The sequence below is a fragment of the Ammospiza caudacuta genome, chromosome 10, assembly GCF_027887145.1.
Source record: "Ammospiza caudacuta isolate bAmmCau1 chromosome 10, bAmmCau1.pri, whole genome shotgun sequence".
NCBI lineage: Eukaryota > Metazoa > Chordata > Aves > Passeriformes > Passerellidae > Ammospiza > Ammospiza caudacuta.
In genome coordinates this window covers 16,853,313-16,865,798 of record NC_080602.1, presented here as the reverse complement: position 1 = coordinate 16,865,798, position 12,486 = coordinate 16,853,313, and the positions used below count along the sequence as shown (strand labels likewise).

At 35.3% G+C, this 12,486-nt stretch overlaps 1 protein-coding gene across 2 annotated transcripts in view; it reads left to right on the top strand.

Moving 5' to 3' along the window:
- Nucleotides 1–12,486, top strand: part of DMXL2 (Dmx like 2) — a 47,533-nt gene that overhangs the window by 3,490 nt on the left and 31,557 nt on the right. For both annotated transcript variants that reach the window (XM_058811623.1, XM_058811622.1), the window contains exons 2-10: nt 4,694–4,819; nt 6,528–6,599; nt 7,246–7,324; nt 7,982–8,138; nt 8,515–8,581; nt 9,301–9,479; nt 9,795–9,978; nt 11,289–11,463; nt 12,207–12,440. In XM_058811623.1, the coding sequence (XP_058667606.1) occupies nt 4,694–4,819; nt 6,528–6,599; nt 7,246–7,324; nt 7,982–8,138; nt 8,515–8,581; nt 9,301–9,479; nt 9,795–9,978; nt 11,289–11,463; nt 12,207–12,440 (1,273 nt within the window). The remainder of the gene's footprint in view (nt 1–4,693; nt 4,820–6,527; nt 6,600–7,245; nt 7,325–7,981; nt 8,139–8,514; nt 8,582–9,300; nt 9,480–9,794; nt 9,979–11,288; nt 11,464–12,206; nt 12,441–12,486) is intronic.

Genomic DNA, 12,486 nt, shown 5'->3' with positions numbered 1-12,486 from the left:
ATTCATTTGTTATTTCTCATTTTTGAAAAGGACAAGGTTCTTAATGTATTTCTTTCCAGTATTGACACTTTGCCTGGAGCTGCGTGGGGTGAATTCCAGAAGCTATTGCAGATAAGTTTCCCACACCCCTGTAAATTTGTTTACCTTGTTGAAACCAGCAAAACCTTCATTCACACAGTTGTCCACAAGATACAGCAATTGAAAATAGGTTTGCTCTGCTGTGTTGGGTTCTCCTACGTTTTCACTACTTCATCCTACTTATTTGCAAATCCCTCTCAGTTATTTATTACTATTTACATATATCTATATGTTCTGCACTGTTTTTATGTAAACTGGATTGGAGATGCTTAATATCTGAATCCTTACTAAGTTTTCTTATCTCTGTATTTTTAAGCATGTTGTAAAGTATTTAATCATGAATTTGTCTGAAATGTCAATTTAGGAAAGCCTGTTTCACAGGCCATGGGCTAGTAGTAAGTTAGGAGTTGTTTCTCAGTTATTTTGCTCGTTTGCATTAAGTGTATGTAATTCTAGAAGTACTTGGAAGGAGGAGGGGGAGGAAGTGCAAGTGATGTCCATTGATGAGAGCTTGGAAACAGTTCAGGATTCAGGTGTTTTCATTGCTAAGTGGAAGGTGGAGGAATTTCTGCCAGAAACGTAAAAATGAGTATTGTTTTACTAGAGGAGTCCTTTAAGCCCTGTACAGACTTTCAGGTTTCAATAGATGTTTTAATTCATGTAATTTTAGATGTTTATGAATTTCAGTTTTTTAATAACACCGATTGTTTTTCTTCCACATCATTTACCATCTTGAAATGCCTCTGCATCCCTGATAGTACACACAGGAGCTTGAGGACTTGTGTTTTATTATGCTTATGCCAAATTTGTAAAGAGTTGCAGGTTATAGAAAGAGATTTTTTTTGGCTTTTTTTATACAGAGAGAAGTATTTGTGTAAGGAAAAACCCAGATGAGACTGTGAAGGAATAATTGTTTCCCTGTCTCTTAGTTCCAGAAGCAAACTGGAAAACATGAGCAGCTGAAAAAGACAGAAGCATGTGCTGCTTTCATATTATCTGAAAACTGAGGATATAGGATAAACTGTTAGACTAGGACACAATGTCCTACTTCTGTGTGGTGCTCCTGCATTCAATTAAAGTTTTGTAATTGTTCATTTCAGTGGTCCCAGATCTTGACAGATAGAGCAAACATTGGCAAACTACAGCTTATTAATTGCTTATGGATCTTGCAAGTCATCCTTGCATTCTGGCGGTTTTGCAACTCCATTTAATTTTCTCCTTGAAGTTATCAGTGACATTAGAAATGGAGGTTGGCAGATACTCCATGTGGGTGGTTCTTACTGCACTTGTTTTGTTCAGTCACTGCTCATAATTCTGTTTATTTAAGAGCTCTGTGCTGCTCTCATCCATTACTGTATCTCGGTGCTGTATTTTTCATCTTTCCTGTCTGTATGGCTTACCAATTTTCCATTCCTTTTATCAGGCTAGGCAGATTGTCAGTCTGCTACCACCAATATTGTGGCCTCTGTTTCTCTGGCAGGAGAGACCTGTGGTGGCACAAATGACCTCATGATGTTGTTGTCAGCTGAATCCTTAAGGAACTACTGATGTTAAATATTGTGACACTTCCCTGTTCTTTGTCACTGTGGGGTGTTTCTGCTGCATTACCAGCTTAAGGACAAAAGAAAAGAGGATTTAACAGAAAAGTGTTCTCTTAAAGTATAAACATGTTAATATAATGAAGACATCAGAAAAGCTGCATAAAAGCAATCAAATGAAAAACTTGCATTTAGGCATATAACATGAAATATGAAAATGTCTTTCAATCATAAAACTATATGGACCTTTTTCAAATGTGTGTTCTAATGACTTTACTTCATAAAATTATTTTAAGATTTCATATACTTTCAAGAAAGAAGGCACATTCTTACAACAAATATCTACACTCAGAAAATTACCCCAGAGCCACGAGGTAGCAGCACTTGCTCTACCAGCCTAGAGCTGAAGGCTGGTGTCCTGCTGCTGGGAAGGGGCTCTGCCTGCCCCCCTAACCAAGGGGTCCCCACTGCTGGCACAGGGCACTCAGGCTGCTGAGTCACTTGTTGGTGCAGCAGGAAGCACAGGCAAAGAGTAGGATGCCTACAAGTGACAAGAAGATTTCACAAAGGAAAGAGATCTCTGTATCTTGATGAATAAGAACCACCTTTTCAGTTACCTGTGTAAAAATATGCTAAATAGTTCATAATTAGCTGAAAAGTTAATGCTTTGTTGGTGGAAGAAGTGTAGGTAGGGGACAGAAAAGATGAAAAACTGAAATGTTTGAAGAGAAACACTAAATTCTTTTGCTTCACAGAATAAACAGACATAGCCAAGGATAAATTATTTTCTGTTTCATGCATTATGAGCTGTGCAAACACATACAAATGGGCATGTTTAAGAACACTAAGCATAAGGAAATTGAAGTTGATAAGCCTTTTACTTTTACAATTTGACACACACATACATGTCTCTTGCTAATAAAAATGCGACTAATGATAAGTTATATATAATTTAGCTTGAAATTTGCTACTCAAGTTATGAATACCAACAGTGAATTGGGGATTTGAAAGGTTTAAGTCCTTGTTTTAAGTGGATCAACACCTCTTTTTATTTAGATAATTTAAGTCACATCTTTTAGTGGGTTTGTACTGGTAGTTATGGAGAAGACTGTTGAAAAGAAGATGACTCAATTCTTTTCTGTTTCAATGCTCACCCTTTGAAGTTTAAGTAGGAGAATAAATTTCTTGTGAATATTTGAATTCTGAATAAATTGTTGGAACAAGAGGATGTTTTATTTTCCTGTCTACTTCTGGGCATTCACATCCTGGTCTTAATCTTCTTCCTTCATACTAAGGAGCCCATACTGTTTCATCCAGTATTCAACACTGCTGGTGAAGCTTGTTTTGTAAAGAATACAGTATAAAAATAGGAAAGCAATGAAACAAAAGGACTTTCTGTTCAATGCCAGAATTTATTTCAGAATCTCATCTTTCTTTCTCTTATATCCTGGAAATAATCGTATTCAATTTTAATAATAACTTACTCCCTTCCAGACTGAGTCTAATAATCACATAGCCTAGTCATCAAGGAGCTGGGATATTCTGTTACACAGATAATCTCGCTCCAACAACCTTTTAGCAATGCTGCTTACATTGTGAATCACTCCAGTATCAGTTCCTCAGAGCTTCCCAGAACAGCAGTGTGGGTTATTGTGTCTCACACAACACTGTCGTTCTATTTTTGTGAGGTGACCTTGGAAATCTTTTAGACAATCTGTCTTATCTGCAATTTTCATTTTTGTGTGTGCAGTTGTGTGGTGTATTAATTTCTGGGGATTGAGTTTTTGCTTTGCTGCTTGTATTGCTGTTCCTTTCTGTTCCATGCAGTGACATACTTTCACTAAGTTAAACTCTTTTTTTCAGCATTTCTCACTTGTTGCTCCTTCCCAGGAGAATTAGAAGTAGACATAGAAAGTCGTGAGACCTAAACTGTCCATTCTGATTCCAATGGTGGTCTTACACCCTCATCTTAGTGCAGCCACTGAGGGGCACTGGTGGTAAATCAGTACAAATACAACTTTCATACATTTACAATAAAGTAGCCTTTACACTGATTGATCTCAAAGTAGAGGGCAAGGGCTGACTCAGTATTTTGGAAATTATTGTGAAAAATCCAGTGGACAAGTTAAAGTGACAAGTAATTTTGTACCATCTGAAATTCACTGTGGAGGACTTGCATTCTCTGCTTAACTCAGGTGTTATAAATTTCTGCCTACTGTATTGGAATCAGTGGAAAACTTGCTTTAAGGAAAGAAACTTCCAGCTTTAACTGGTTACTGTAAAAGGCTTAGTGGAGATTGATTCTAGGGAGAGATTTCTGTGCCTGAAGGTGGGAGCTCAATGGGACAGATAATCTGGAGTGATTAAACTTTTTAGAACAGGTGAAAGGTTGGCAGACAGGTATATATATATTTATCCTGCCAATAAAAAGTGCTGCAGGCTGTCACTGTTCTATAGCTACTATGTAGACAAATTCTTTAGAATATAGAGTGTATTGCACAACAGTATATCCAAAAGAAATCTTTGTTGTTTTACAGTCTTATAGTAATATGACTTCTTAAAACTCAGAAAAGCCCAGAAATTACATTACTATAGAAAAGAATCCCTTAACAATCTTGATTTAAAAAAATAATAAAGAAGGCAGATGGAGGTACAAGACACACCTATTGAAGAAAGGTACATGCAAATTCACTAAGAAATGCTCCTGGCTTGACTGCCTTGCTCTAAGTGTCAACAAGAGTTGGAGGGGAGAAAAAAAAAATCTACTAAAATTTAAAACAAACAAAAAGTAAATAGAGAGCTCAAGTTTCTTGATTTCAATTTGGGATTTGAGTTGTTTTTTTTTTTTTTTACTCTTTTCTGTTTGTTTTCATTTAAACCCTGATAGTGTTATGGTCTCCCTTGCTACTTTGTTTTTCCTTGTTGCTCATTGAATTAGTGAGGAGCAAACCCGCTACATTGTAACTTCCTGTTTAACTGGGATGTTCACAGCTTCCAAAAACATCAGTCCTGTAGCAAGTGTTTAGTTAGCTTTTAAAATAAACATTTAATTTTATTTCTTTTGAAAATTGTTTCAGGCATATGGCTCTGGTTGTGACATTGTTATTCTGGCAAATGACTTTGAATGTGTGCAGATTATTCCCGGTGCTAAACATGGAAATATCCAGGTCAGTTGCGTGGAGTGCTCCCAGCGACAAGGCAGGGTAAGGATTTCAATAAATCTGTATAGAAGTTTTAAAATTTGAGAACTCTAAATTAAATAATTAAACAGCAACATAATACATTAAGGGAATGAAAGAGTTAATTTCCCAACAAAGATCATGATTTATTGATCTGGGACTTCTGAGTAGCACCTCTTGTGTTAGTCTTATTCTTTCAATTTATTAGTAATTTGGGGGAGGGAGAAAGGTAGAGGAAGCAGGAGACATGTTGGAACAAAGGTTTTATTCCCTTTCTGGGACCTGCAATAAGAGGTGTGACAAAATGTGAACAGATGCATTAGTTACAGTACAATATCAGAACTGGGATGGTACTGAAATGATGGTTACTGGCTCCATTTTGTGTGCTTCCATCTAACAAAAGAAGAAATGGATAAATCATTTATCTATACATACGTATACACATATGTGTGTGTGTCCTGCAAAGTCATGAATTTGAAATACATTTAGAAAGGCTTCAGCGTGTTTAGTGTGTTTAGAAGTGCTACACCAAGAGCTGTCATAACTGCATGGCCCCTTGATTTGCTTAGTGGTTTCATTCTAAATCCCCAAACAATGCTAGAGAGACGGGTTAGAAAGAGGAAGGAAAAAAATTTTCTAGGAGTTCCAGTAGAGCACTGAGCAAATTTTGTTTGTCCGTTGTCACTGCTGACTAGAATTAAAAATTGGTACCAGTACTGAGGGAGCCCTAGTTAGGATTTGGGCAGATTTAGTTGGCAGAGCCCTTGAACGTCAGCAGCACAGTCCCAGTAAGAGTGGGAGAGAGATCCCAGCTTCAGAGATGGTCCCTGCAAGACCACCACAAACCCCTGGGTGGTTCTGCATTCAGGACTCTGAACACACAGTCTGTTCTCTGACTGACTCTGTTGTTGCAACCTTCTCTCCCCCTCCCCCTAAGGAAGAAATAAGATTTCGTAATAAATGCCATGAAACTTTTGCATCATTTCCGTTTTGAGGAAACCAGATCCTGGATGGGAAGGACTTAAACAGTTTTTCTTTAAAAATCTTCTAAAGAAGAAAGAGAAGTTTTAAAGATAGTTAGAAGTATTTAAAGGATATGAGTATTAGGAACAAGCCCAGATAAATACCTAAGGAATACTATTTTGTGTTTAGAGATTTCTGTGAAATAAGTGAATGAAAGAAACTGAAGGGTTCAATGGCATATGTACTTCAGTTTTTCTATTTACCATTTATATCCTCTCAAAATGTATTTGAATGCTAAAAATAGAGTTGCATTTCTTTCTGCTTTTTGTAACTATTATTTAGTGATACAAAATGTAATCTAGGGACACAGACACTAATAATTAATGCATTAGTTAGCTGTGAAGTACACAGAACACGAGCAGAAGCAGTGAAGGCATCAACTTTCTCTTGTGCATTAAGAGTAGTTGCTCTAGATGACTGTGACTGTGTTTGTGCCACTGAAAGAGATGTCTGCCCTGTTTAGAGTTAAAATGTGAAAGGTGGGTTTATTCAAGAGTGTTTTCCTCAATTGCCTTAAGAAAATATACCCATAACACAGTTAATTACATTTGTACTAATTTCACTTTTCAAGTGAAATTTCAACCCTGGCACATAGAAGAGGTACTGGAAATTCTTTAGCTAATTTGGAATACTAAGGAGCACTTACTCCGCTTGCCTCCTGACCTTACATTTTGAGTCTTCAACTTTTTTTTTTCTTTCCTTTCCCCAGATTGCTGCATCATATGGAAACGCTGTTTGCATTTTTGAACCACTTGGTATAAATTCTCATAAAAGAAATTGTGTAAGTGTGTATTTCATTATTTTAATTCTGTTAAGGCTCTTAGAAGAGGCAAAAGTCTGTCTGCCAGTTATTTTTATTATATTATGTTGGCACACAACAGAAAAATGGATAAACAGTTTCCACCAATCATAATACAACTGGATGGGTAGACTCTTTCAGTGAATGAGCTGTGGACTGCACTTCTCCTAAGTCCCCAACATTTTGTTCTTGAGTCTCATACTAGAATGACAAGCTGGTATTTCTTATTTGTGAGGTTATGAGAGGTGCAGGACAGACATACAGCACAGACTTGTTTAGTGCACCCAGACTTATTTTAACAGCACAGACATGGCTGAGCGCTTGACCACTGAGGATGTTCCCAAGCAGGTTTCACAATCTTTGTGGTATCTATACTGCCATCCCTTACGTTCCTCTAAATCTATGGTCACAGTAGTTCAAAAGTAATCTACAGAAATATTTGTATGTGGGACAAGTCCAGATAGATTTTACAAAACTATTTTAAAACATACTAAAACTTGATGTACCAATCTATCTCTTAATACTTTTGCAGCAGGCTTAATAGCAATTTCATATAGAAAGAAATACCAATATCTTTATTTTTTGCTGTTGATGTGAGACTTAATCCTTGACTCTTTTTACACTACAGCAGCTGAAGTGTCAGTGGCTAAAAACTGGGCAATTCTTCCTCAGTTCTATGACTTACAACCTGGCCTGGGATCCTCAAGGTAATGCATCATTTATGAAATATTTGGTCAACATTTGTAGTTAGAATGACTTGAACACAAAATATTATTAATATAATAAAATGAGAGCTTGAATATGCAGATTTTAAATTACCTCTTCTCAGGCAGTGTTGCATAAAATGTGAAGCCACAGTTAACATTTGTTAAGATGCTGTGCCAAGTGTTTGCCTCTCTTATGTAAGATTTTGGTTTGGGAATCACAGTGCTAAGTTGTTAACTGACTTAAATTGTCACTAATAATCATTTAAATGAAATTTTAGCACAAAAGTCAACAATGTACCTAGACACAAATCTTTATAAGATGTCTTTGTATTTATTTGCGATATGAATAGCTATTAAGCATCTGCAACATTTATTGGTAAATACAATTCTATGATTCAAAGTTCTCCTTTTAACAATGCAAAAAGAGGAACTAAATAAATAGCCTTGGTATTCTTTCTTGAAAGATACTATAAATTCAAAATGTTTTAATAAAACCAGCTGGGTGAGATGATGGAACACCTTATCATATTTAAAATGGACTAAAGTTTAGCATTCAACCTATTCTGGATAATTCACAACAAAATATGATGAGAGGCTTAATCTTTCAACATACCTTCATCATCCTGTTTCCATAGCTTTGGTATCACTCCCTTTCAGGTAACAGGTTATTGACAGCAACAGACTTTTTGCAATTGTGGGCCCCTCCATCTGATGACATTCTAGAGGAAGATGAAGATGATGATGCCAGCAGTCAGATCAAGGATGATAAAGTTCTCCCAGTTCTAAATGACTGGAAATGTGTCTGGCAGTGCAAGTGAGATAATTTTTGTTTTAAGACAAATTGCAATGCTACCTCACCTGTATTTTAAAATGTACTTTTAAATACCCTAAAATTCAAACAATATAAGTTATTTCAAATAAAAAATCCTCACCCCTATTGAATCTAACCTAGCTTGCTGTATTTAAACCAATTTTTTCAGCTGTCTTTTCAATAAAGTATGAAAATACTTCTTTGCTCCTACTATTCAAAAAGTATGCTTAAAGAAACAACTATAAAATACTTAATCTAATTTTTACTTAATTCAATATTAAATTTAAATAATTAACAGTAACACTGAATCAACTGAATACCTATGGACTAATATTTTAGAATAAATAGACCTTACTTAACTTGCTCTTTTGTTCTCTAGGACTGCAACATCAGTACATTTGATGTCATGGTCTCCTGATGGTGAATATTTTGCAACAGCTGGGAAGGTAAGGACAAAAAAGAATAATTGAGTTTTTGCAGTATTTTTCATTTGTCTGACAAAAGTAATATGTATAGACCTGAACCCTACATTCTATTGTAATCTTAGCAATGGTAAATTATGATCTCATGTAATGCTGTATTTTGTGTAATTCCATGGATTTTAGCAACAAGAAATTTGATTTATCTATGTATTCCTACTGAATACATGAGTAAATGACAGTGATACAGACTTGTATGTATGTATGTGTTATATTTTTTTAAAAAAATTTTTTTAGATGTAGTATACTTAGATGAATTTTCAGATATACATAAACAATCTTTTCTACTTCTGTTGAAAGTAATGAGATCATTATGATCTGGTATAATATGCACATATCTGGATAAATTAAAGAAGGTTTTTATTTAGTGAATTCTGGTTCAGTTATCAATTCTATTTCAGTTTGCAATACTTTTTGTCAAATCACTATTCAAGCTAAGTTTTCAATTAATAATTCTCTTTAATGTACCCTCTCATTTGAATGATTCCTTTTGGTTTACAAGTCTCAATAGGTAAGCACTTTTTACTGGCACCTACTGTTAGTTGAACAGCGAGATGAATTTTAGTTCTGAGCCAAATTTTCATGAACAATACCAGAACAGCAGTTGGTTATTGCTTGTGATTTTGTTCTTGTTACATTTTTAATTATAGCTACCTAAGCCCCTGGCTTTTTATTGGTTTACCTAGGATGACTGCCTCTTGAAGGTTTGGTATCCTATGACTGGTTGGAAGTCATCTCTCCTGCCCCAAGAGAATGAAGAAAAGAAAAAAGGCTCAGAGGATGTGCAGTTTTCCTTTGTTTATTTGGCGCATCCCCGAGCAGTGACAGGATTTTCCTGGCGGAACATCAGCAAGTACATGCCCAGGTTTGAAAGCTGCCTTTTTTCAAAAAGCAAGCAAGCCTTTGATCAGGTGTTTTTTTAACATTCTGCCTAATGTTTTGCCATCAAGAGCATGAGACTTCTCTTCTTATACTTTGAAGAAACAAGGCATGGCAATACCTTCCCATTAAGTTCTGTATCACCAGGTTTAAAAATGCTAATCATGTTAACCTTCAGTTAGGGGAGAAGCAGAAATTTGGATAAAACAGTAACTACTAAATTCTTGTACACTCCCCTAATTTCTGCTATGTCTATGTAACTGAGTTCCCCAGGCAGTAATTTTGCTGTCTCTGCCATCAGGGGGTTGGTCTGTAATGTGTTACTCACCTCATGCCTCGATGGCATCTGCCGGCTGTGGGCAGAGACGCTGCTGCCCGAAGATACTCTCCTGGGGGAGCAGATCTGTGAAACCACCACCTCCAGCATCAGCAGCACCATCTCTCAGTCTGGAAAGCAAAAGGACACTATACAACATGCACTAGAGGTACATGTAAATACTTAATTTGTGACATTTTTATTTCAGGATTCTCAAAACTTTAAATATTGAAGGATATAGAGCTCTAAGAATATGTATTATGTAATACCTATATGCATAACGGAATAACCTGAATTATTCCATATCAGGTTTTGAAGTCTATTACTAAACACTGAAAAAGTCAGAGACTCCAACTCTGCATTCATACACCATGTTTTTAAAATTCAATTTGCTTTTTTTATAGTTAGCTAACAGTGATGGGAAGAGACAATCTTTAATGTGGAATAGTAATGATGGTTTCATTGTGATTTGGTCTGAAAGTCTGCAATTATAAAGACAAAATAATAACTAAAATCTTAAATTTTAGTTACTTCATTAGATAATTTTGTTTCAGTGACAGTCTTATATTCTTAGTGAGTCTATAAAGTTTACAGTAAAAGAAAACCTGTCTGTAGAAGCAGCTACTCCTGATCAACCTTAACAAGCACCTTTTTCTCATGAGAAAGGGCATACCAAAGATCATCTGCAGCTACAAATGTGAGTGTGAGAATGTTTCAATTAACTGTGTGGGATGTGTGAGAGTGTCCAAGATAAAAGAGAAAGAAACATCTGTTCTTCCATTTAGTTGTCTGATTGGTCAGTCTTTAATCACTGGCTGTGTAGTTGATCCTTCTTGTGCACAGAAAAAACATATAAATACTCAAGTGTGTTTAATAAAGATGATCCTGCTAGATGACAAAGTGGTGGTCTGTTATCCTCAGCACTACACTATCAATATAAAACCAAGGAAAGATAAGAAAACAAAAAAACACCTCACCACTCATTTGTTGACCATTACAATCAGATGAAGGTTTTACTTCTTAAATATCATGGCCATCAATAAATAGGGAGCTTGGGAGCAATTACACTTCAGACTGTTAAATCACTTGTGCTCTTTATATGCTCAGAAATTTTCAGTCATACAAAAACAATTCATTATAAAATTATATTACAAAAGTTACTGCTTTTAGATTGTTTTAATTTTGTCCATTAATGTTGTGCAAAATCCTGTGTATTTTTTGTGGTGTTGTTGAGTAGATATTAAAGGAACTTTTAGAAGACTGTTAGAAGAGATTTACTTTTGGGTCGATCAGAAGTACATAATACATCTAATTACTAATTAGATGTATCATGTTACTAATCTGTGTTGAAATATATTTAAAATAATCCTTTTGAAATTAGTCTTCATTTTGTTAGTAGAAAGAAGCTTTATGTAAGTGTAACTTTTTATCTGACAATGTTTTTGGTATTTATTAATTTATTTTTTATAACTACAACAGACAATTCATCATTTGAAAAATATGAGAAAAGGACAAAGGAGATCTTCAGTTCTTGTTACCCACACAGATGTACTGCCAGATCAGCAGGGCATTCATGAAGTTCAGCGACACATTTCCCATCAAGCAAATGCACTTGGTCACTTCCACATAGCAGCAAGCATCAACCCTAATACAGGTGAAATACAAACATTGATTAGACTGCAATAATGTGTTTGCACAACATGGAAAAAATAAAGGAAGCTGAGCTTTGTTTCATTAAATAGAGAGAACTTGTAGGAAGTCTGTTATTTGGCATAGAGTTTTTTAAGACAAATGAAGCTGAATTTGTTCTGAATACCTTCAGCATCTTTATGAGCAAATGAAATTCATCTTTGCAGATGAGAAGGCAAAAGAAGCATAAATTTCCGATCTGGTTGGTGTTTGATTCTTGGGTTTGGAGGGCCATGGTATATGATGAATAGAGTAATTGCATCCTGCAGAATGTAGTGATTGAAAAAGACTATCAGAGTCTCTTGGTGGGAAAACAGCTGATTTTTATAGAATAATGCAGAATATTTTTAAAGAAGGAAAAGATTAAGGAGCAGTGACTTTCTTTACCTAAAATCCATACATGAAAGTCAACACTGCAACATATGAAATTGAGCAGTTAGAACCACTAAATATCATTTACCATTCACATAAGAATAAATTTTCATGTAAATGTATTGACCTTAAAATATCTTTGCTGTTTTCATTACAATTGGATGTAAAATCTTGATCTTTACCTTTTTAATCTTGCAGGCACAAATTATGTTATACCTAAAATAAGTGAAATGTGTATATGTACATATATATATATGAATAAAAAGATGAGTGGTTAATACATAGCTTTATATGGTTTAATACATAGGTTTTTTATTTGTTTCAAAATGTCCACAGATATTCCTTCAGTGTTGGCTGGAACTGCTTTTAATACAGATGAAGGAAGTGGAGGCTTTGTTGTCCACTGGCTGAATAATAAAGAATTTCATTTTACATCCTCTATTGAAGTATTCATGCAGCATCTAAGACAAATTTCGGAACAACAACTAGAACAAGATTTTGATATTGAAGCTGAAGAGGAAGAAGAAACAGAAGAAAAAGAAAAAGGCTTACATATGAAGTTAGATCATGGTTAGTAATCTGGTTAGTTCTGACCAGCTAGTACTACTAGCAGATT